The following is a 26,205-nucleotide window of genomic DNA, read 5'->3' on the forward strand; positions in this document are numbered from 1 at the left end:
TGAGTTTCAGTGCAAGTTTATTCAGTGGACTATTTACAGACACAGGAAGAAAAAACAAAAAAAAACAAAAGGTGACACCAAGATGTCCCGTAACTTCTCAGTTGGCAGCGTAGTGTCGTGTTGCAAAACAACATCGCAATCATGTAAAACCCGATTTGTCTCCTGAGTGAATCCGTTCGGGGGAAACGTCTCAGAGTTGTCGTGGAAAAGAATTATTTGTTCCTTTGCTTGAGTTTCTTTTTCAGTTCTCCTGAGTCAACGTAGAAAGACAGAAAGAACGAGAGGGAAAAAACCAAAAAGCGAAGTGTGGCACACAATGTGGGGAAGCCTGTTCATGTTGGCGAAAATCGTATTAACCTATAATTGGTACACTTGTTTGTTTGTCAAAGTTTTGGAGAAAAGTTCACATCGGACAATCGTAGATGTTAACCCTTGCATACCGGTTATTTTCCATTCATAGATGCAGTAGTCCAATTATGCTTAAGCCAAAAATATCCTCGTTATCGTTGTCTATATATCAAATTTTGAACTACAAATCTGTTCAAACTGTATTAATAGCTTAAATTGATGATTAATCCTTAATCAGTATTTCAGTGAAAAGGGAAACTTTTTTTTTTTTTTAAACATCCACTATCAAACACTTTGATGTCCAATCAAGACCACGGTGATTCTCTTCCTCTTTCACTGTTGTTTTTTTCCCAGTTATGATAAGCTAATTTAGCTTTTTTTGTTGTTGTTGTTGTTGTTAGTCGCTTCGTAACTAAAAAGTGCGGCGTCACCTCGACGTCAAACGCACACAACGGACTTTTCCCAAGCAGTGCTGTATGTAAAATGAGAGAAATTGATGGTGTTCTTTGGTAATGAAGTGAAAGACCAACCTGCACGTAAAGTTCGTGTCACGTGACGTCAGGCGACCAAACAAAGGAGGAGTGTCATGTACGAGGTGCCATAAGGGACAAATATAATATTTACCGTGTACATACATAGCAGAAAATTTCTCACACCCACAAAAAACTTTTTTTGTTGAGTGTGAGTTGTTTCTTTTTTTATATATATATACCTCAGCCTCACAGTTCTGAGGACCTGGGTTCAATCCCCGCCCCCGCCTGTGTGGAGTTTGCATGTTCTCCCCGATCGTAGGTGTGACTGTGAGTGCGGATGGTTGTTTGTTTCTATGTGCCCTGCGATTGGCTGGCAACCAGTTCAGGGTGTACCCCGCCTCCTGCCCGATGACAGCTGGGATAGGCTCCAGCACGCCCGCGACCCTAGTGAGGAGAAGCGGCTCAGAAAATGGATGGAAAATCTTCTGGCCGTATGAGCCGCGGTGGTGATGTCATCATAGTGTGACGAGCAAAGTGGTGGCAAAGTAGCCCTTTTTTAAACAAAACGACTTTTCAGAAAGGAGCGGGAATGTGCGCCACGGGAATGTTGACGAATGTTTTTCACGCTCGGGTGCGTTTCCACCGAGCGGGTCACGACTCGGCAATTGATCCATTTTGCTGACACGACGTTATGATGCTGAGCAAAAGGGCAAAAAAAAAAATTAAAAATTCAAAAAAGCTAAACCTCTAATCTCCCGGAAGTGCTCATGTGGCCGACAAAACCTCAGATGAGCTGACATCAGTGTTAACCTCTTATCAAGGTTCACCAGCAGATCAAGAAGATGTTTCTCCTCAAAAAAAAAAAAAACATTTTTTTTTTCGTTTTTTTTTTTTTTGCTGTTTGTTGTCGAACTTGGGTGCTCTCGTGTGGGTACACTGCATGGACAAAAGTATTGTTTTTTTTGTGTTTTTTTTTTTTTGTGCGTCCGTTTGTGAGGTCGGATGTCACCGAGAAGGCCGTCATCCTGAAAAATTGGAAGCATACGATTCAAAGAGAGTGACGATGATTAATTCAGGGGAGGGCAAAAGTTGGGCACGCAGGCCGCATACGCATCTCGTTCCGTCCTTTATTGTGGCCCACCAAACATTGATATTGTTAAAGAGCACTTGTAGTAGTTTAGCCTAAAATTGGTTTATTTACTGATCTCATTAAATGATTTATTTAGTTATTCTACATTGTCAAAAGAAAACAAATATTACTAAAATAACCATTACCAATTTTCAGGGTCATTTTCTTTTCATTTTTTTTCCAAGCACTTTTTTTTTTTTATTAACGATTTTTAGATTGTATTTTGAATCATTTTAATGAGACTAAATGATCATTTTCTCATTAAAATACGCTATTTTACACACTTTGTATACATATTTAACCTTTAAGTTTATTTCACTTACCTCATCTGCAACCATCCATTTCAAAAACCCAAATTGTGTCCATTCAGCACAAACGTTTGCTCACCCCTGAATTAATTCACTGTCCCAATAGTTTTGTCAATAGCGCTTTTTTTTTTTATTTTATTTTTTTTTTTTTATTTTTTTTTTTTTAAGAAGACTCCCAGTGCTTCTCGTCTGTGTTTTTCTGTACACTGTGTGAAAGCTTGTGTCACCAGCCCCAAACCTGTGCTGCAAAAATATAAATCTTTTGGTTTTTTTGCCTTACAGATTTACAATATAAATAATGTCATAATGTATATAGGGGGGCTTGAGACAGACAGACGGCAAAGGCTAAAAACTAGCGTAAAGTGCAAATTTTTTTTTTCCTTTTTTTAAACAGGGTGCAAGCGTAAAAGGTATAACATGAGTACAAATGTTCATGTTTCATGCCGGCTCGATCGTCTTTAAAGATTTGGACTGTGAAGGTGACACCAACATGCAGAACCACTGGACCGCCATGATTCGTAAAGACATGGAAAACAAAGCAAACAAGCCAAAGAAAAAGCACGGGACCAGACTCACAAATCCGAAAGATGGAGCCGTGCACCTGGTGGCGGGGGGGAAAGAAAAAAAAAAAAACAGAAGCCACCATCTTGCTTGGTTGTTGGGTTGCAAAACTCCGGGAACTCTCCGTGGGAATTAATGAGAATTAATAGGAATAAAACAGCAATTAACCAATTTAAAGGGCAGGGAATTTAAATACATAAATTCCTCATACAAATGCTAAATATTGCCTTACAAAATAGAAAACCATTTCCTGTATAATTTTTAAAACATTTTTGTGGCGCGCTGCCACCACCTTCCAGCAATTCTGTCCTGTGCGGTCGCACATTGGGCGCATGCCAGAAAGTGACGGTTTTAAGTGTTTTTTTGTTGTTGTTTTGAGCCAAAATTTGCAGTACAAGTGGGCTTCTGACTTGCCACCGATCGCATAAAGTGCAAAAAAAAATAAAATAAAATAAAATAAAATGGAGAAAGTATAATACCGTAATGACCTCGCATGTGGGCAAGGAGAGCTATTTTCGCGATTATGCATGGGGAAAAAAATTAACCTCAAAATTCCCATAAATCTCGATTAATTCTCGATTAAATTTTACCAGAAACTTTCCAGAAATTCTGCAACCCTACGTTTGTTTTTGGAGTTAAAAGAAGAAAACAATAATAATCCTGCAACCCTCTCACGTCGTTCCTCCGGTCGCCATGGCGATCAGATCTTGCTGTTCTCCAGGTGGGAGTCAATGTGCTTGATGAGGGCGTCGTCAGGGTAACCGACGGGGAACATCAGCTGGCAGAGCGGGCAGCTCCGCACGTCGCTCTCCTCCGTCTCCATCCAGAGCTGACAGAGCGACACGGGTGGCCGGTTAGACGCCGTCGTGCTCGCCGGCCGTCTTTACGCGCCTCACTCGCTCTGCTATGAGTCACCGCGAGCGCACTAGCGCGTGCACGACGCGGAAAAAGACTCGACGAGTCGATAATGACTGACTCACGCGCTCTAGCCCTGCCTACGCTATCGCCTTCTTGCAAAACATCAACGTCAGAGCTAATGTTAGTGCCAAACGTTCTGTCTTTTTCTTTGAGGTTTAAAGCAGTACATTAAATGAGTCATATCTGTCTTTATGGATATTGGGTCAGATCCGGACATTTGAGAAAGGACACACTTGCTCTTTAGCCTCCAAAAAGCATGTGTATCCTCTCTCTATGGACTACGTCGTCCGCGGTTCTGCTAGTCTGATGGAACTTTCTCCTCTCAAACGGTTCGGTCTTAAATGACTTCACTGAATCACTTAATATTTCCGCCATTTTTCAATCCTCTCCGATACCGAAGTTCCATTTGTCAACGAGAGCTAGTTATATACGACATTAAGCTAGCTGACTTTCGTGAGACGAAAGCAAACCATTATATGGTTTGGTTGAACATTTTGGTGGTTAAACATACATTTTACGATAAACTTGGACTGGGAGTAACAAACAAAGCGCTTGAAGCAAGCACGCTATGCTGCGAGAGAGTGGGAACAGGCGCTAACGAATATTTTTGAAGTGTTTTCATAAGTGTAAAGCGTGTCGGATGTGTAAAACTATATATTTTTTTTTTCATACGCTCCCACGATCGCATATTTTCACCGATTGCGGGTGGGAAGATATCCAGCGTGATGAATGGACAATGTCCTACCGTGAGTATCGAAAAATCCACGAATAATGGACGCCCGCCCAAAACGTTGCTAATTGCCGATAGACGCCAGAAGCTAGCGGCAAAACACTTTTTTTTTTCAATTAATCAAGGCTATGGCCTGACTAAATGAAGCTCAACCGCTCAGTTTAACAAAGTTGCTTTGCACCAAGCTGCCACCAGATGGCTCCAAAGCAATATTTGTTTTGTTCGACAAGGCTTTGGCCTAAGCGCAAAAATGTGGAAATGCCAAATTGCGAACATACACGTTAGCATGCTAACAAGACTAGCCATCCATTTTCTGTACCACTTATCCTCACTCGGGTCGCGGGCGTGCTAGCATGCAGAAATACAAACACGGAGCGTCAACACTCACGTTGATGGAGGGCCACGACTGAGCGTGCTCGGCCAATATGTAGCCGGGCTGGGGGCGGCAGCCCAGGGCGTTGGGGCACTGGGGGGCGGGGAAGACCGAGCAGGACGCCGGACCCCTCATGGCGCCCCCGGGCACAGCGGTGGAGAGCGTGCCCAGCGTCCTGGGCGGGCTGATGGGATGCGGGCAGGTCCACTCCTCCTCGTCTTCCGAGGACTGCGGGGGAGGCGGCGGGGGCGGGGCCTGCGCGGAGGGCGGCGGCGGCTCAAAGCGCAGAGGAAAGGGCATCTCCCTGGGGTGGCGCATGGCGCTGTCGTCTCCTCCGCCGCCGCCCTGGTGGGGCGACGTCGCCCCTCTGTGCTGGAGACCGCCGTGAGACGGGTGCTGGGGCGTCTGTTTGGAGTACCCCTCTACAAAGGGGCGAGGCTTAGGCAGCGTGGACACGGGGTCCAGGGAGAAGCGCGGCGGGCAATGGTACGCCGACGGGTCGGTCACTTCCGAGTAGCTGCGGCGGCCCTGGAAGCTGGCGCGGAGGTGCTGGCTGGGCGGGCGGCACGAGTACGAGGCCGGGCCCGCCTCGCCGACGTCCAGCAGGGGCGAGCGGCGGTGCGTGTCGGGCGAGAGGCGCTGCAGCACGGGCGAGCGCCGCTGCTGGATGGGCGAGTGGTGCGCGGGCGGAGGCGGTGCCACCGGAGAGTGGCGTTGAGAGATGGGCGAGTGGCGCTGGTGGTGGATGGGAGAGTGCAACTGGACTGCAACTGCACAGTTAACACACAATTCATCAGCGCTTTTCAAATGTCCTTTTCATTCATTCGTTTGTTTTCAAATCGATATTTGTACCATATATTGTCCGAACTTAAATGTACTGAACCGTAACTATCGGAAGCACTGACCTACATTTACAACCTAAATTATAATATTAGTTTCCTTGAAGTATATTACTTGATTCCCAACAGTCTATTCATTTTTTGGCAGTTTTTCTTGGCCGCGCTGCTTCTAAATATATATCAACGCGAGATCATTTTTTGACCAATCAGATTTCAGCCTCTCAGTGTCGCCATGTCAATCTCATGTCATTCAAACTATATTAGCACAATGGGACTGTATCTTTAACCAATCACATTTCACATTTGATGAAGTCAGTATTTTTCCGTCCTCTGATTGGTTGGTCAGAGAAAATTGGTTCCAGCCATCTTTGATTAACAAAACACATGAATATGTTTGATAATCAGCATCTCTGGTACGCTGTTCTATTTTATCCATATTTAGACTTGTACATTTGCTTGTTTTTTTTGGCCGTTCCTCTCAAATTATGATCCTATTATTCACACATGTTAAACCGATGTTCCATACGCTTTCCATGTTGGGTGTGTTAGGCTCCACCTGGGCTGTGCTGCTCCTGCGAGGCTTTCCTCAGGATCTCCGTCTGCTTGGAGCTCAGCGCTCGCAGGCGGCTCAGCTCCTCCGTCAGCTCCGTGTAGGCCAGCGCCAGGTTGACCCTGGAAAAGAAGACGTTAGTCTCGCAGTTGAGATGTAGCGCTTCGAAATACGTCCTTGACACAGATTATGTCTTTGCCTGGCGCCATCTTGTGGCATCATAAAGTGTGATAGAGTACCATGACCGCGAATAGGTGAGGTTTTCAGTGGTCACTTGACTTACTGCACCAATTTATGTTTAACACTACATTAAGTTTTATGATACGGGTAGTCGCGTGATAGATGTTTATTTTATTTTATTTTTTTTCAGCTAAAACTTGGACTCGTACGAGTGAGCTTCAGCTATTCCGCCACAACATTTCAACTATGTCGCACTACTCGTTGGTGAAGGTACCGCTGTACACTGAAAACTCGCGTCATACACCGATCGATCGAATACTTTCTTTTTTGGGTTACTTTCATCTGCGACGGTACATGAGAGGCTCAACATTTTGAAAGGTGGCTTTGTTTTAGTATTGGCGCTCATAAGAAAAAAAGTTCTTTCCAATTGAGTGGTAAACCCGAATTGATGAGGTTGCGAATACACAACACACGTTTCGCAGAAGTTGAGTCATGCATGGAGACAATCTTGATTACAAGAAGGGGAAACAAGAACAAGACATTTAGCGACAAAGATCACCAGCAATGTTTGATTTTTTTTTTCTTATTAGGTATTTTGGGTTTTCTGGAATCTTTTGGAAAAAGTCATAGAAAAAAATGAAAATGAAAGTATGACTTTAGAGCAGACAAAGTATTGCTCCGTTTCTTAATCTGGCCAATTTGTTCCATTATTGTAACTGAATTAACTGAATTATTCATTTAAAAAATATATATTCATCTTCCTAAATAATTGGTTACCTGGTGTATTGTAAAAAAAAAAATGAAATGAGAAAATGTTAAAATGACAAAATTGAGTTCAAAAATGTTTATATTCAAATCATTGATAATTAAGTACAAATGACAACACTTCAATGATAGTGATGATTTATGGTTAAAACTAAACTTAACAGAGATTCCATGGCATGAATCACTGGCGGTTGCAGCATTTTATCACCAATTCCACAAATGACGAGTGGGCAGGCGCGCCACAGACGCAACTTGTTGGATACAAACATTCAAAAGTCCACTTTTCATGCAGTCGGATCAGTTTTTTTTACATTTGAATGTTCGACCTTAAGGAGGGGTGACCATTTTTAAAAGAAATGCAAGAAACCCCCCCCCCCCCACCCCCAAAAAGGTCAACACTCCCACTGCCGGTTCTTTAGTGCCCGGCCTGAGATGAATCACATCTCAACCCCCGACACCCTCTTTGTGGTGCCAGGTGACTTTTTTTTCCATTAACCGCCACACACACACACACACACACACACAAGCGCCGGCACATTCTTTAATTTCATCAACTAACGCTTGTTTTACAAACAATTTCCTTGGGTTGTAAAAATAGTGCAGGGGAAAGTTGAGCAGTTTGGACAAAAGTCAAATATTGGGACACCCGTCGAAACTTTTGACGCACCTGCTGGAATTATAGATGAAAAAAATCTAATAAAAAAAATTTAAAAAAGGGAATGAAGGACACCAGGAAGTGAAAATAAAAAATAAAGTGGAGTTCAAAGTGGCATTTACTATAAAATAAATGCAAATGTTGGAAATGTCATCCTAAAAGTGTTGGGGAGGGGAGCGGAGGGAGGCCCCCTCAAAACTGCTCACTTGTCTTTTTCCAGCAATTCCCATTCGCTCGTAAGAAAAAACAAAAAACGCAGAAATACCTTCTGAGCCTATTCTCAAGAGTTGCGCCGTTTACACTAAATGCTTTAAATTACAAGAAGGCTTTGGGGGGCTCTCAGTGGGAGGATGTGAAAGCCAAGCGATGGCGGCGGTCTGGAAAGCAAAAGCAAAGAAGAGCGACACACTCATTCTTGACTTTCATTTTTCAACCTCTTAAATCCCTTCCTGGCTTTCGATGAGTGGTTGTCACCTCAGCCAAGTGGTTGTGGTCTATTTGGTTTTTCCTTTCTCTTTCACCAGTATCGTGTTTCACTTCTGATTTCGAATCGATCCATTAACAAATTATCTCGTGACGATACATATTTGAAACGACCAATTTGAGGACAAAGAGCAGCGAAATGAACGTCCATCTTTGCGTCGCCGCATACCCCCCCCCCCCTCCCGCCCCCCCCTCACTTACTGCTCGTCTCCCACCTTCTTGATCCACTCCACGTCGCACTGCTTGCACGGCGACGACATCTCCTGCCAAAGTAGAGCGTGAAATTAGCTTAGCTTAGGGTGTGCGCTGCAAAGGAGGCAAAAAAATTAAAATAAGGGCTTCAAGTAGAGCAGGACGATTAATCGATTATTTTTTCTGATTCATTGACTTCATTTGTAAGGATGATTTTTTTGTTTTTTTTTGATAGCATATTATACATAATGCAAAAGACCCACGTCCTTATGTTGAACTGAGAGGAGGAACTTCATTTAGTCAGGCCATAGCGTTGTCTGATGGAAAGAAAAGTGCTTTGCCGCCATCTTGTGGCATCTACAGTGGTGCCATTCATTTGCTTCAGCCGTCCACCCCAAAACAAATAGGTTGTAATGTGTATTTGAATGAGGACAAATAGCACTCCGCAACACTGTACTTTATAAAAACATACAGGAATGACAGCATTAAATAGAATTAAAAAGGATTCAAACGTTTTTGGTCACACACAATGGAATGGCCATTGCGCTGTTCTTTGTGCGGTGCCCGCCTTGTCCACCTGAGGGCAGTATAAGACAGACAAACGGGAATCCTGTTCATTAAGATGTCTAGCTCCTCTTCCGGCTCGTCAGTACGTCACTAATATTAGTCGTTCTACACAGAGGATAAAGAATGTATGTTTAGTTGGAGATTAAACTTGCGGCAGTGGCAGAAAACAGCGTGAAGTTTCTTTATGAAAAATGATTGACTCATCTGCCAAACTGCTGCTTGTAGTGAAGTGAGTTGAGTCACTGCCACTATACAGGGAAAGAAACCGTTTCAAAGTTGGTCTGATATCAGGGAAACTAAAACCCAGAAGGGTCTCTCACCCTGTCCCGCTGGCCGCCCTGCAGCTGCCTCACGTCCTCCTTGAGGCGCTCGCACTGCGCCTTCAGGTCCTCCTCCCGCCGGCACGCCCCCTGGGCCTCGTGCCGCGCCCCCTCCAGCTCGGCCTCCAGCCGCTGCACCTTCAAGTCGGACAGCGCGTCCAGGCTGCGCGAGCTCTGCAGCGTCATGGCGGGACAGTCCAGCACTGGGGGTGGGCAGAGAACAAAACACGCAGGTCAAAAGTATGGCGGGAAGAAAATGTGGCGTTTGGATCCAATGATTGTGACAGTGAAATGTGGAGTTTGGCCAAGGGTATTGGGTCACCTAAAAGAAATGACGTGGAGTTTGAACCAAAGTATTGGGACAGCTACGGACGCAATGAAAATAGGAGAATAGAAGACTGGCGTAATGAATAATGACGTGCGCTCACACTCACTGTGCGCGTCGGGCCCGGCGTGCAGCTGCAGGTACTGCATGTCTTTGCTGTGCAGCTGCACGTTGAGCTTGTGCAGAGAATTGTCCCGTTGCCGGAGCGCCGCCTCCAGGCCCAGGATGCGCTCCACGTGCTTCTCCACCAGGCCCGTCTGAAAGCACACGCCGACACGGTCACGCCGTCAACCAAAACGACACGACCGCACCGAGACGAGCGGGCAGAGCGCGGCACCATCTTGTCCAAGTCCCGCTGGAGGTTACTCTTCTCCATGTGGATCTTCTCGTAGGCCTGGATCACATCCTCCAGCTGCTCCTCGCGCTCCTTCCTCTTCTGAAGCTGAGATAGCAGACACAGATAACACAGCGGCGCACTTTTATTACTCCACTTTGTCCAACTTCTCCACTACGAAGAAGAAAAAGTATGGCGAAGAGAAAGAGGCCAACAATTTTAGGACACGCAGCAGCGCCGACATGTTCATCAGATTCAACACTTAACACGTCCCAGGATGCTTTGCAGACTTGCTGAAGTCAGAAGCTGAAAAAGTCCTTTTTAGTCTCCTCTTTTACTTTAAGACACGACCGGCAGTACATTTACAGGAGATTACTTGGTCGAAGGAAGTCATAAATCAAGGCATCCCGGCCCACGAAGGCGATGAAGGCAAACGATAAGGGTGCCGTTTAAGTCGCGTCTCGTCTCGTCAACGTCAAAGTCAAATGTTTTCCTCGTAGTCCTAAAATGCGCGACGTCCGTCGGATGTTGGCATTTGCTTGGCTCGCGCGTCAGCGGATTCCCACAATAAGTTTTTGAGCTCAAGCCAAACCCATATCAGACCGTAGCCTTGTCTTATAGAAAGAAAAGCGCTTTGCTGCCATCTTGTGGCAGCTATATGCCATTACAAACCTTTTGGCTTGGCGTCAAATGCTTGTGGGGCTTTTTGCTATTCGAGGCAGGGCTCGGCCCGCCGTACAATGCGCAAGTGCCGAACCGCGAGTATGCGGGGGTCCACTGCGTACCGAACTTCCAAATGCCAAAAGAAACTTGTACCCCCCCCCCACTACCCCTCCCTCATCCCCCCTCCTCACGATCATCCATCGAGAGCAGTCGCATTCCCACCTCGTGCGTCAGCATGTTGACCCTCTGCTGCAGGTTGCCGTTCTCCGAGTGCAGCAGCGCCGTCTCCTTGCTCTCGAAGGAGCAGTACGAGTTGGCGTCCTCGCCGAACTCGCTGATCATCGGGAACTGAGAACACACAGCGGGAAAATCGGATTTATTTGCGGGTAGCGCGGCGGACGAGGGGCCGGCGCATCCGAGTTCGAAGCTCAGCTCCGGCTCCCTCCCGCGTTCTGAAAACATGCGTGTTTTTTCTCAAGATTTAGAGTTTGGGCAATGTACTAAAATATGATTTTGGGGAGAAAATACACACGTGGGGGTGTAGTGAGGATTCCTTTTTGTGTGTGTGCATGTGTGCAATGTATATATTTAAAGTGTGAATTCACACGCTGTGACTGCGTGGTCCATTGACGGAGCTCTGTGGTGGAAAATAACACATTTTATACATGCTGCTACATTTCCCTTCTTAGAAGACGCAACTGTCGTCTACGTATTTAATAACTACAACATACATGCAATAAATAATAAATAAAAGACACATGTGTAAACCCCCAAAACAATTATTAAGGAGCGGGCTGGGCATTTTGGCCGTTGGTTCCCCCCCAAAAAAGAAAAATTAAAAAGAAGAAAAAAAAATACAGTTCTTTAAAAAAAAAAAAAAAAAAAAACATTGAAAAAACATTGAAAATAAAATGTGAAAATATTTTGGAAAAAGGTGAATCGGCAAATATGCAGGGGTCCACTTAATTATTTTCTAGTTTGTATTTTTTACAACCAAAGTAGAAAAATGTACACATTTACCATAACTGAACTCAACGTTAAGTTTGTTCAAAGTTTGTTATTTGAAGACAGTTTCCACGAGTTTTCGAAATAATAATTTTTTTTTTTTTCTGTTTGACTTGCAAGCAAAAAATTTGAGCTACAAGTGCTATATGGTGGGACTCGACTCAAGTGGATGTTTTGCACTGTGATCACGGAACAAATAAGTCATAATATAGTAGTTAAATGAAGTAAAGTAAATTCACTTGAAATAATAAAAATAGAATTTTATTATACAAATAATACAAATGTCATTTAAAAGAACAACACTAACTGAAATATGCGCCTAAATACAAACTTAAGTCACTATGTATAAATATATGCATATGTACTGTATATATGTGATGAGTTGTGTGTGCGGCGTGTACACGAGCGCAGTTCGCGAGTTGAAGTGGACTTGTTACCGACATGAGAGACGTGTTATGTAAGCAACATAAACGTGCACATTTGCATTTAGAATGCCTTCCGTCAGCTTCGGGCATTTAAAAAAAACAAAAAAAACCCAAACAATTTATTTTATTAGATTTTTTTTCTCGCCTTTCCGCTCTCTGCGACGGGCAGGCGAGGACTCGCTTTAACTCCCTTTTTCCATTTAGCCAAACTGCTTCCTTCCTGTCTTTGCTCAGTTAAACAGCGAAAGGCGCTGAGGCCCCCCAAGAGACGAACGTCCCCACGAAAAAGCGAAACTCCAAGAAAGTTTAAAAAAAAAAAGAGAAAGCAGCTTTAGCACGAAATAAGAGTTTTTTCAGTTTTTTTTGTTTGTTTTGCTTTGGGTTTTTTTTGTGGTGAATCATGCATATGATGAGAGGACGCTTCAGGCGGAACCCCCCCCCCCCCCCTCCTAAATACTCGTTTGTCTCTGTGGGCTTTGAGCACACTTGCTAACATGATTATCCGTCGTGCTCTTGTCGAGGGAGTACATCGAAAAAAAAAAAAATAAATCCTCTTATTCCCAGTGGGTGGGTTATTATTTATAAACCTACAGTAAATCCATCCATTCGTTTTTTTATAGCGGAGTGCACCCTGGACTGGTTGCCAGTCACTTGCAGTTCAGGAAAACATTTCTTTTCCTATTGTCTTTTCCTCATTCGGGTGGTGGGCAAGCTGGAGCCAATCCTGCAGCTGACTTTGAACTGGTTGCCAGCTAATTGCAGTCCACATGTAGACAACAAGTCACACTAAGAGTCACACATACGAATCATTGAGAGTCAATTCAGCGTTCAACGAACCTCACGTGCGTCTTTTGGGATTTTGGGAGTCAATGGGAAAACCAGAGAAATCCCACGCAAGCATGAGGAGAACATGCAAACTCCACCCAGGAAGATTCAAACCCCGAACCTCAGAGCAGCGGGGCAGACGTGTTCACCACGTACTGCTCCTCATCCCCTCACAGGCTGAATTTCTGATCTACTTCCCTTCGTACGTACGTACGTACGTATTAACTCAACAACCCTGATGAAATAGCGCAACACAATTAACACAAGCGTTCATTTTTTGGGTGGGAGGCTTCTTCCACGCGGGCTGGCGTGCAGAAATTCCAGGGGGAGGGAGTGGGCGGGGCAACGGAGAGATAGCGAGCGTAATGGAATAGCGTGGGAGGGAAAGAAGAAAGCTGGCACAACGCTAAAAGAAAATGGAAAAGAGGGAGGCCCGTGTTCCATTTGGAGGAAGACGCGATGTCGGAAAAAACAACAATTCTGCTGGTTTTTCCAGGAAGTCCTCCATGAAGACGCGTTTGTTTGTGAGGGCATTTTAGGCCAGGGCCACTACGCAAAGCTCGCCGTGATAGGGTGAGACGGCGTTGCTACGGCAACCGCCAACATGGAAATGGGATTGGGAGGGGCTGTTTGGATGAAAGTGGACTCGGTGGCTCTGTCCGGGGTGCTGAAGTTGCAACATTTCCAATGAATTGAAATAGATCCGGTTCACAACACACCTCGCGGCACTTCACAAACGGTCGGGGAAAACCTCGTTGACAACCCTGCCAAATTTCAATGATTAAACAACCGCCAGGTAAACAAAATAAGGCTGCTAAAAGGTGAAAAACCAAGCCATTCTCTCCGTTCAAGGACGCTTTGACCGTGTCCGCCGAATGCGCTGAAACAACGCCGCGCTCCACCGTCAACCAAATGACAGTTCTACGACCTGAGAAAAAAAAAAGGATGCTACTCGTCTAGCATCGTTGCTATTCCTACACATAATTACATGTTTGAGCTGCAAAGATATTTTTGCTTAAAGCCTCTGGAATATATCCCAGGCTGTCGTCATGGGTATTTTCAATGCCGTGACAACGAGGCGCTCTAAAACAGCCACGCCAGCCAAATCGACACTGGCTGTGCAAGCTGAACGCGTTGGCAAAATGAGAGGCGACGGTGAGAACAGATCTTCTCCGCTCGTGTAAACATTTGTGAAATGCCAGGAAGAAAAACATTTGTGAAATATCATCTATTGGGCAATGCAATTTGGGAGCCAGTCAAAAAAAGGAGTCATGAATTAAAACAAAAAATCCTTTGGTGCCCTTGCTGACTTCCCGAAAATGATCTGCGCGACAGATCAGTCTTCCACTAACACTTCCTATTCCATCACTCCAGACTTCATTTAGCGATTCGGGATTGTAGTAAATTAGTAAAAGACCAACCGAACAAGGGCAAAAAAGTCCTTCGAGGGAAGACCCAGACTTATTTAGATCTTCAAAAGACTGAATTTTCCATGGGGTGCCCACGTGCAAATATGTTTTCATAAGGTGTGAACAAGAGTTGCGATGAGTCACAAACATGGGTGTCAAACATGTGACGACCTCCCGGCTCCTTTTTGTTTGTAAAAATCCTTTTTTTGTCCGCCTCCGGGTCGAAAGAGCGCGATGAGTCGCTCGGCTGGAAACGAACCGAGAGATTTATTCCCGGTGGCCATCAGAAGGCACAAGAACGTTGGAAAAGTACTTACTCTGTGGAATTACAGATACTCCCACCGGATCATAGCGGGGATTTTTACACACCGTGACAACGAGGCGCTCTAAAGCGGACACGCCAGCATGAAGCCCTTGCACACACGGTGACTGACAAGTCAGACAATTTTTTTCCCCCGTCGCTCTTTTGCCTTCACTCCGTGACGTGTGCGTACTCCTAGCCGATAATGAGGGGCTCCCTCTAGTGGTGCAAAATATTAACCAACTACAGTTCAGTTGTATTTAAGTTCAATACATTTGTGTTTAATCTTTAAGAACTGTTTTTTTTTTATTTTTTTTATGTATTTCGGTAGAATGTTTATGTAACTTTTCCCAAAGAGTTCAATCAATCACTTGGATACATCCCAACGCAAACACAAAGCGCCCGACAAACAGGAAGCGGAGCGTTCACCTTGATCTCGTAGATCTTCAGCTTCCTCTTGATGCTGCTGTTCTCGCGCTCCAGGCCGCCCAGCCGGCTCTTGATGTCCTGGTAGGCGGCGATCAGGGCGAAGTGCGAGGCCGAGTAGACTTCGTCGGCGTGGAGCGGCGGCGAGCGCCACCCCACGCCGCCGCAGCCGTCCTCCTTCAGGCCCCCTCCGCCGCCGCCGCCGGCCCCGCCCAGCAGGCCCAGCTCGCCGCCGCCGAACAGAGATTGCATAGCCTCAGCCTGAACACACGCACACACGCACACTCATTAAATATGAACCGATTTGCTTTCAAAGGAGACGCGGGCACGTCTGAGGGGTACTAAATTTGGTAGGACCACACGCCTGCTGATGGACTCTTGCCCTCCATATAGAGTGACGCCCCACTATTCGTGGGGTTAGGGGTCGAGCCCTATTAAAAATAACGAAAACTTGCGAGTAATTGACGCCCCCTAAAATGTTTCTAAGTGGTTGTTGGTGCCTTTAATTACATTTTTTTTTTTTACACGATCCAGCTGACTGGTCGAACGATCCCAGCGACTTCCCGCCTTTTCTGCCGCTCGGCGGCGTGAGTCAGCCGCCGCCCCCGCGGCTATTTCCGTCTGCTGCTTCCTCCACCTCGATGCAGCATCAGGCCATCTGCGCCCCCCCCCCCCCCTCGGGCCCACCTAGCGCTGAACACACGGCGGCAGATGTGGCTAAATCCACGCACGTCATATATATAAACGTAGACTCCGAATGAAGTCAAGCACTCAAACGGCGCAAGATGTCGACGGGGATATATTCTTTATCCTCTGCGAAAAACGACTCTTAATATTGCAGTTTACTTAGTAATAGTGAAACTCTGATTCATTTGTCAGCATTACCGTATTATTGTGCGCACACCAGAAGGAACGGCAATGAACTAATCATGACGCACAAACTGTTTAATTCTTCGTAATTATGCTATTATTATATGTTGGTGGTCGGACGTTGCCTCCATCGACTGTTCCCTCCGAACAGGAATATTTGCTCGAAACACAACGCAACAAAATTTGACCAAGCGATGTATGGTAAGTCCCAAAACTGTACTCTGAGAGCCATGCCTAATGTCACCCTCTTGTGGCATCCTGATGTGAAGGAACGTTGTTGAAGTGAGGGGAGGAGTTTCATTTAGTCACTACATAGCCTAGTCTATTAGAAAGAAAAAAAAAAACGTGATTTGCCGCCATCTCGTGGTCTTATTAGGCAATAACAAGCCTTTTGGAGTGGGGGTCAATTGCTACTACATTTGTAGCCGTTAACAAAATACAGCCTAAATATATCAAAAGTAAAGATTTCTAAATAAACAGATTGAAAGTTCCATGTTTCCCCGAATATATGTGTGTGTTGGGACACCGAGGCTCCAGTATTGATGCAGCGGATCCATACGCAGCGCTTCTCTGACCTTGTTAAGTGAATCCGTCAAATGTTGTTTCACAGCTCGCGGGCACAAATAAAATAACTTCCATCCATTCGTTGTCCATTGCGCTTTTCCTCGGTGGGGTCGTGTGCTCGCCAGGCCAATCGCAGGGCACGAAATAAGAATTTACACCCACGGGTCAGTTTGGGGGCTTCAGTTGGCTTAAAATGTGGGACACACACACACACACACACACAACTGAAAAAACACAACAAATAAAAATCCCACACACAACAAAAAAATTCTCTCACAACCAAAAGATCTCACACTCACCCCGAAGATTTATCACCCCCACTAATAGAATATCACACACATAAAAAACACTCACAGAACCGTCATGCTAAAAAAAAACACACACACACCACAAAAAAAAATGTCACGCTCAACGGAAAGAATCTCGCACATTACAAAAAAAATCATACATAACAAAACAACTCTCACGTTCAACAACAAAAAACAAAAACCCTCGCACGACAAAATTACCTTCACACATAACAAAATAACTAAAATACAACAAAAATCGCACAAAGAAAAACTCTTATTCAGCATAACCCTCTTAGTAAAACTTCAAACCCTCGCCGAACACACACCCACGCACACACAAAACCTCATTTACACACAAAAACTCACCACACTCACATATTCCGTCTGACACAGATGTCACCTCCTACACAACTGTGCACGTACACGCATACTTTACACACACGCACGCACACACACACACATCTCCTGTATGTCAGCGCACACACGTGTTCAGCAACCTTCGGTTCCCCGCAGTAGGTGAAATCCGCAAAGTAGCGAACACAATTTTGGGTCTTATTTTTATATATTTTAAAGATGACTCTTATTAATTTTCCCCACACTCCTATTAACCTCTTCCATACTCTTATAAACAATTTCCATAATTCTCTTAAACTCTTAAACATACACTACAGTTGGACTGTACATTATGTTCCTTCTAATGTGTCTAAATTAACTTTTTCTTTTGTTTAGGTTTTTTATTTTTTATTTTTTTGGAAACAATTTGAATGGAGAAAAAAAATCCACTAAATGCACTGAATCCGCAATAGGTGAACACTTAACATGCAACTGCATTTTTTGCACGCACCCACAAATGTTCACGTCTAAGCATACACACACCATCTATGTAGTTCATACATTAACCATAGAGGTGAGCAGCTGCAGCCATCGCGCATGATGTTCACTTCTAGGAAGCAACACATCATCACACAAGGACGCTTCGAATGCAAATTGTGCGTGTGTGCTTGTGCACTGTGGTTGCACGTGCGCCTATGTATCAGTGTTTGCATCCTTTGCGACGAGTGTCGGTGTCCTTGTCGAAGGACACAGTTTGGTTCTCCATCTCTGCCGCACACGCAGATGTGTGTGTGTGTGTGTGTTTGCAAAGGAAGTGGCGTCCTGGGGGGGGGGGGGGAGTCTGACCCGAGAGTAGGAGGCTGAGGCGGCGATGTGCTGCTGCACTGGATCTCGCATCATGCAGAGATGAGATAGCAGAGGTGGAAAAAGTACTCACATTCTGTACTTAAGGACAAGTACAGATAATTGTGTAAAAAAAATGGACATGCTACAAAAGTAAATGTTTCAGTAAATTGTGGTAACCACGGCAACCCACCTCCCTTCTGCCGTGTCTTTATTATGGTGTGACGACAATAACGACGCGGCAGGGAAGTACTTGGATGGACAGGGTCATCCGAGTGTCTATTTACTGGATTTTGTCCCAGATATTAGACGGTGTCATCAGCATGCCATTGTCTCCATCTATTCACTGAATTTCATTCCAGAAATTAGGCAACGAAATCAGCAAGCTCTTGTCTCTGTCTTGTTACTGCATTTCATTCCAGATATTAGATGGTGTCATGAGAATGTTCCCATCGCCATCAATTCAAAGAACTTTTTCCAGATATTAGACGGTTATCAGCTGTTCTTGCCTCTATTTACTGGCCAGGAGCCCTTAAAAGCAGAGGACAGCCATCATGTTTTTTTTTTCTATTACAACAATAATGTAACAAAAGGTTGCTGGCACCTTCTGGGAAGCACAAGTGGGTATTTTTAGGCGAGAGAGGTCCAGCAAACGGCGACAGGCAAGTGGGTAGCCTGTTGTTTTTTGGGTTTTTTTCCCACGCACAAAAAAGAATGAGCGGATCCCTGGTGAGCATGGATAGATTTTCTGGAAGTGCAGAATATTATCGCAAGAAGTGGACACAAACCACGGAACCCCAAGGGGGGGTGGGCGGGTTGTTATGCGCCCAAGCCATTTTTGTTGTTTCCAATGTCAGAAGTTGGACCAAAAATAACACTTTGTGGCATCCGACTTCTTAGTGGGATTGTCAAGGACAAAGCAAAAATCAAAAGGAATTCTCTGGCCACTATATTTAAAAAAAGAAAGAAGAGAGTGGGGATGAAGTGCCGCATTTGTTGTTTTGAGAACAATTTTTCATTCTTGTTGCCAGGTTTCAAGATTTGCAAATATTTGAGAGGCCGATGGTAGTTATTCTATTAGGCTAACGATATCCGTGACGATACAGCGGCGGGCGCCTCAACTTACGAGCGTTCGCGATATGTGTATGAAAAGACATCGGCAATAGGCGAACCGCGATATGGCGAGGGAACACTGTCGTGGATCGGGAGTGACTCCGAGCACAACGGCGTACTTGACTCTCCGACACGGGCACGGCGGCGTGCGCGGGCGGAGGGGGTCGGCGCCGGCGTTGACGCATCCGTCACAGTCATCGCGTTCCATCAGTTTGTCTCCTAAGCAACCAGGTGTCCTCCAACAAACGGAACGTTTTGTTCAAGAAGCATCTTTTCACATTCCCCCCTTTTTTTGTTCAACTTGCATGAGCGGCAACCTTCACCTTTCACCTTCTCAAGAAACGTTCTTTGTCGCGTGAGTGATGGCCTTGCCTCCTCTGCTTTTTTCTTTGTCTCGCCTCCTCCTTCCTCCCTCCCTGCCTACTTTTGTTCTCTTTCCAGGTCGCCATGGCGACGGGAGGTTTTTGCCGCCCGGTTACGGCCGGCGCTTCCAGGCACCTGCGCTCCCTCGTAACTCAAAAAGGTGTCGGCGCCGACTTTCGGACGGCCGACCTACAGCGTCCTCTCTCTCGGGAGATCAGCTCAAGATTTGTCAGCAAAATCCATCCATCAATTTCCTGGGAAAGTCAGGGCACATAGACAAACAAGCATTTACACGCAAACCCCAGATTCTAACCCAGAACCTCCCAAGTGCGAGGCAGACACGCCAACCACCCCGGCAAGATCCCAAAAACGACGTGCACGCGAGCCTCCTCCCACTCGAGCCGGGACCGGTGGAGGAGGGAGTTCCGCAAATCATCCAAGAGTCCGTTTTGGCACGGGAGCAGCTTCTCGAGGCGTGTGTCAGCACTTTGTTGGCACAGCGCAAGCCGCCAGACCGCCGCTGTCTGGCGCACTCGATTTCAGTAGTGCGTGAGAGCGTGGAATTTTTTTGCGCGGGTGTTTCCATAGTGCGCGTGAGCAAAAAAATAAATATTGAGTAGTTTGTGAGACTGTTTCAGTAGTGTACCTAAGTCATTTTTCAGTAGTGCATGACAGTGCCTTTTAGTGTGAGAGCATTTCAGTAGTGTGTGCGTGTAAGCGTTTCAGTTGTGAAAGCGAGAGTTTCATTCGTCTGTGCTGCATGGAATCGGCCAACTAATATTCAGTTGTATGAGCCTGTACATCTGTGTTGCATGGAGCGTTTCAGTAGTAAGTGGGCAAAAACCTGAGAGCTTTTCAGTAGCACGTGTGAGATTTTTTCAGTAGTGTATATGAGAGTGTTTCAGTTGTGTGTGTGTGTGGGGGGGAGCTACCTGTGACTATTCCATCTACCAGCCAGACCGCTCCTTTTCTTCTTCTTGAGTTCTTACATAAAGCTCTGCTCTGTACTTACTCACACTGAGTACGATGAGAGCAGAGTGCGAGGCGGAACATGAGAGTTGAACATAATGGAGAAAAATGAAATGGTGTGTGCGTGTACTGTGTATGTGTGAGTTTGTGCGTGTGTGTGTGTGTGTGTGGCGTGCCCAGCGGTGGTGGTGAGGCTGTACAGTGAGATAAATGATCTCATACGTTGTGTCAAAGTGCAGCTCTGCAGCCCCCATCAAGCGCCAAAGTCAGAACCGCGGTTGTCATTCAACTAGCTCGCTAGCTAGCGCGCGGGTACATTTTTTTTTAGCGTCACGTCTGTGTTGCATTGAATTGTTGAATTCATATTTTGTAGCATAATCAGTGTTGCACTGTTTCACATCTGTGTTGCATGAAGTCCAACTAATGTTTAAGTGTACAACCGCAGTTTCTCATAGCCGCATCACACCTATATTGCATGGAATCGACCAACTGTTTCTAAGAACTGCTTCACATCTGTGCTGCATGGAGTCGACCAACTGATATTTATTTGCGTAGGCACTGACTGTTTTGGTTTAAACGCTTCACATCTGTGTTGCATGACCTCTGCCCACCAGGCTGCAAGCGTGGACATTGAAAGCACCTGAGCAACAAGAACAAGGCCTGCTTGTTGACAGCTGCGCCGCGATTTAGCATCATTCCACGGAGCCGACGCATCTGCTGCTTAGGTGGCAATTTTAGCACCGTTGCGTCAATACCACACAAATCAGCGCGCACGCACACAGACACACACACACACACGCACACAAATCCTCTGCGACGACAATAGTGAATCCAAAATAAACAATCGATTACATTGACGGCATCGTGCTACCCGAACTCATCATCAAGTACACATTGCACAACGAGTCGGCGGGCGGCGGCTAACACGGCACAACGCAACACGACAACACAACGCAAGCGCCTCGTAAACAAGCAGAGCTGGCAAAAGCACTCACACGCTGTACTCCAACGGGAGTGCGGATACTTGTGTTAAAAAAAAAATACAAAAAAAAGTAGTGATTCACCAAGTAAAAGTAAGAAAGTACAGACTCTGAAATGTGCTCATGTACAAAAGTCAAAACCAATGCAAACGTACGAACTAGCCGAGCCGAGCCGTGCCACGCCGCTTAACGGTTACGTATGTTTCATGGTTGAACGTTGAAAATGTTATTTTATTAACTCGGACGCTAATATTGTCTTTTGCTTTTGTGACACCTCAAACGCTAAAACACTGGTGTCAAACTGGTGGCCCGGGGGCCAGATCCGGCCCGCCACATCATTTTATCTGGCCCGCGAAAGCAAATCAAAATTGCTCATTGTGTTCTGGTGTAATAACGTTGAGATATTTGCGAGCATTTTTCTTGATACCAATCCCCCTTTGAAAAGATTTGTAACAGTTGATAAACATGCTTCTTATTTCAAAACTGGTTATTCATCAACGTGTTGTGTGTAGTGTACGTAATGATATGTAATCTTTCATTTATATAGGGTTCACAGTCACGACTACGATGTGGCCCGCGACAATAACGAGTTTGACAGATATACAACGACATTTATTTTTCAAGGCCGTATTGCCTGATGCGCTCGCTACGCTCCTCGCAGCCGCCAGGGGCCGCGTTAGCTATTCGGGGATCCCGATGATCTGCTGCGATGCCTAAACCAACAGTCGAGTCCTCCATTGGTTTTTGCCCCTCGTCTTTCGTCAGCCGAGTTCCATTTGTCACCAACTTTAGCTCAGTTCTGAACACAGCGAGACGAGTGACGTTTAAGACGACTGCGTTGCTAAAAATGTGTTTCGAGCTCCTTTTGTCTCCCTCCTGTAACTATTAGCGTGCCAAACGTGGGCTACTTTTGCAGAGTGCTGCTCTCCATCCTCCTCATCCTCCCTTTTATCATCCTCCCCGCCTGTGCTAGACTCACGAAAGCACATAGAAAATGCTCGTTGGAACGTTTTGTACCCTGACATGCGTGTGCGCATGTGTGTGTGTGTAAGCGTGTTGCAACAGCAAACCAACATGGCTGAGATACATGCGCGTCCACGAGCGACGTGGAGGCGCAACGATATAGTATCAAATTTGAACTCACGCTCTGCTGCCGTGGGCCGATCCGCCGTGGGGCCCATGGCCGGGTGCAGCGTGCGGGAAGCGGGCACGTCCGCGGTAGAAAAGGCGCTCCCTCGCCTCCTCTTCGCCGTCCGGAGAAGCAGATTGGAAGCCAACGGGGAGAGCCGAGCACAAGCACGCCGCCTGTAGTCGCTCGTGTGCGGTGCGGCTCGGACTCACATCGCGCTCTGTGGATGAGGAGGAGGAGGAGGAGGAGGGGCAGGGGGAGGAAGATGCTGATGCTGATGCTGATGCTGATGATGTCGCGCGAACGGCAGCGTCAGGCGACAACGCCACGTTCATTAAGGACGACGAAGAGAGTAATTGAGATTATATTATATGTAGCGCAAAAGTAACGATGTCAACTGAATTTGACATGGGTTGATGAGACTTTTTTTTGTTGGTCTGCTCATGACAGACATGCCTGCCAAATTTGATGTTGCTAAGTGAAACTGGATTTGGGGGATGAATTTTTTAAATTTACCAAGGACCCCTGCAAATTTACAAATTGGTGTGAAAGTGGTGGCATTAAATCATAATGCCAGATTTCCTGTGCATTTAGCGGCATGGCCTCTTGAGGCTTTTTTGGGGGGTTTACTCATGGTAGACATGCCTACCAAATTTGATGTTGCTAAGTGAAATTGGATTTGGGGGCTGAATTTTCTTAAATATTCCAAGGATCCCTGGAAATGAACAAAATGGTCCTAAAATGTCACTATCAAACTAAAATGGCCAAACTAAAACATGTAACAAAATGTGCATTCACTAAGAAGAAGAAGAAGAAGAAGAAGAAGAATCACCTTTTATTGTCATGAACATGCAGGCTTTTTGAAACTTTTTTGTGGGTCCGGAGAGTTCCGTCACCTCCTCTTTTTTTACACTTTCTGGTTTTATTTTGGGGGCAAAGCAAGCAGGCAAGCCAGCCGGCAGCAGCGTGCACAATAAATAACACACTGGTGGGTGTTTCTTACGTAAGCGCCTGTGTATAACCTGCTCGCTTTTGGTGTTCTTCATCCCTTTTTCCTCACTGATTCATTCCAGGGCCTCGTGGCCAAGAATAGATCATTTTACACGTATAGAAGACGTGCAATGCTGCAGTCTTTATCCCGCAAGTACAAAAGTGTACTTGTGTCAGGTGTACAGAGAAACATCAGCACCAGGCCACTTCTTAAGATGTTAATTGGATGGTCGCGGGCTGCCGAACACATAAATATTGCATAGAAATATGTTCATTCTCATGCTGCACTTCACGCGCAGGGCAATATCGTCTCTGTTCTCCACCTCAGATGTCAGAACGCACCCGGTCAAAGATTAGCATCAGTAGCTGCTGTCGCATGGATGAGTTTCTTCCAGTAGGGGGCACCGCTAAGTGAAAGAGGTGAGAGGCTGAATGTTCCAAATTTTTCAAAGGACACCATGAAATGACCAAATTGACCTTAAAATTGCTGTTTCGTACCATCATGGCTGACTTCCTGTGTGTGCGTGTTTTTAGACATGGCTTCTGAAGACTTTTTTTTTTTAATGGGTCTACCCTAAATAGACAAGCCTACCAAATTCTCTTTTGCCAAGTGAAATTGGGGTCAGGGGCTTCATTTTCCCCAAATTTAAAGGACCCTGAAAAATGCCCAAATTGACGCTAAAATTGCTGGTTTAAACCCAAAATGTGTTTTTAGTCACGGCTTTTAGAAACTTTTTGGGTGAGTCTACTCATGACAGATGGTGTGGACCAAATTTCCTGCTGCTAAGTGAAATTGGATTTGAGGTGAGGGCTGAATGTTAAAATGTTTTTAAAAAATACTCAAAGGACTTCTGCAAATCACAACGTTTACCCCAAAATTGCCGTTTCAACCCGAAATGGAAGGCTTGCCGTGACCTAACATTTTTTTTTTGTGGGTTTACTCGTGACAGATATGCAAAACCAAATTTCATGTTACCAGTAGAAACTGGCAGCAGGGGCTGAATTTTCAAAACATCTGCGCAAATGGCCAGTTAGCAAACGATCATGTGCCTGTTTTGATGAACCAACGAGGCGGCAGCTTTGTGAAGACAATCCCGACTCAGCAGCAGCAGCTTACATAACGGGAGTGCGCGATGTCGAGCGGGACACGTTGTTCCCTGACAGAAGCGTTTCTGTTCAAAAGCGACGCTGGCAAACTTCCACGGAATCTTCCGCCGGCCGACCGACATCGAGCGCAGGACGTCAACAAGAGGAAACGTGTGGCATCTCATTAACAGACAAAACGTTTTCCTGGGATTTGCATGGCTTTCGTTTACTTATCAAAAATTATAAGCACAGTAAATGTGCGTTCGGGCTCATGGGAAGGCCCCCCCCCCCCCCCGAAGGCAACACTGATTCTGCGGCTACAAGCGTCGCTCAAGTGAACAATACTTTTTTTTGACTCACGTTCTTTAGGTTTCTCTACTTTATTTCCTTTTCTCACGACATTTTACTTTTCCAGTGGTGCCTAGAGAACACGAGTTGACTTGATTCCGTGACCACGCTATTATCTTTCCCCACTTGTTACGTCGTCTAGCGAAACACATCCGGAGTGATCAGATTACATTAATGCAGTTGATATTTGATTTCAAACTGTTGTTGTTTACTATTGTTGTAAATATTGATTGCTGCAGATGACTTATGTGGCACAGTTGCGCTTTTACATATTTTTGCTGGTTTTTTATAATCGTGTCGCGATGGCGACGGTACTAAAAGGTGGCTTTTTTTTTTGGGAACAAAACAGGCTTGCATTTTGGTACCAAACGCACTGATGCGATTAGGATGTCACAAAAGTACGAGAAAAACGAGTCGCCGGTTGTAGTAATCAGCAGTGAACCCCTGATATTTGTCCTTCCCCGAAGAGCGAAAATCTGGGTAATAGATGCCTCAAAATGGCGGCAAAGAACTACTTTTGTCTAAATGAAGCTCCTCAACTCACTTCAACAGTTCCTTGGCACCAAGAAGCCACCAGTTGCTACTGAATAGATAACGTTACTGTCATTTGCATTGCATAATTTGGTGTTGTTTAGTGTGGTAGTGTATGTATTTTCAATTTTATGTTTTTAATTCTTGCAACCCAATTTCGTTGTATGGGCACCACGCAACGACAATTCAGGCTTTGTATTCTCTTCTAGATGATGTCAACGCAAGACTGTTTTTTTTTTTTTTTTTGCCAGAGCACAAAAACAGCAACTACGCAGTTATGGCAAACCGCGAATATGCGGGGGTTCCCGAATAATAAAAGTAGGGCAAAGGTTGCGCTGTCCAGGCAGACGCATCACAAATCGCGCCACGCAGCTCCAATTGGCTCAAGCGGAAGAAAATAGACAATGCAAACCCCGCCCCCGCAGCGCCTATTGGCCCACCTGCCGTATACACAATTACAAATATATATTTATATATATATTGGCTCATGTTCGCTGACGACAAACCCCGCCTCTTACCTCTTATTGGTTCGACATGGCGATAAATCGGGATCCGACCCCGATTGAAAGATTCTATTGGCTCAGCCGGAGAAGAAATAGCAATCCCCGCGCGCCCATTGGCTGCTCTCCGTTAGTGCCCGCCCCCCCCCTCGTCTCGAGGGGAGCTCGGCGGCTGGGACAAGCTTGCCGCAG

General features: G+C 45.6%; 1 protein-coding gene across 2 annotated transcripts; it reads right to left on the reverse strand.

Annotated features, from left to right (window-relative positions):
* Nucleotides 1-26,168, reverse strand: tbkbp1 (TBK1 binding protein 1). 2 transcript variants are annotated; one of them, XM_061756832.1, is made up of 11 exons: nucleotides 26,032-26,168; nucleotides 22,574-22,778; nucleotides 15,108-15,365; nucleotides 10,936-11,061; nucleotides 10,054-10,158; nucleotides 9,826-9,973; nucleotides 9,392-9,594; nucleotides 8,514-8,575; nucleotides 6,236-6,351; nucleotides 4,856-5,610; nucleotides 1-3,648 (listed from the first exon to the last, which is right to left on the reverse strand). In XM_061756832.1, exons 3-11 carry the CDS (start codon nucleotides 15,354-15,356, stop codon nucleotides 3,520-3,522), a joined length of 1,893 nt encoding a protein of 630 aa, XP_061612816.1. In that variant the 5' UTR covers nucleotides 15,357-15,365; nucleotides 22,574-22,778; nucleotides 26,032-26,168; the 3' UTR covers nucleotides 1-3,519. The 2 variants fall into 2 exon arrangements, with proteins under 2 accessions (XP_061612816.1, XP_061612815.1); XM_061756831.1 differs by having other exon boundaries at nucleotides 9,820-9,973.
* Between the last annotated feature and the right edge of the window lie 37 nt (nucleotides 26,169-26,205).

Source organism: Phyllopteryx taeniolatus, chromosome 19 (genome assembly GCF_024500385.1).
Source record: "Phyllopteryx taeniolatus isolate TA_2022b chromosome 19, UOR_Ptae_1.2, whole genome shotgun sequence".
Classification (NCBI taxonomy): domain Eukaryota; kingdom Metazoa; phylum Chordata; class Actinopteri; order Syngnathiformes; family Syngnathidae; genus Phyllopteryx; species Phyllopteryx taeniolatus.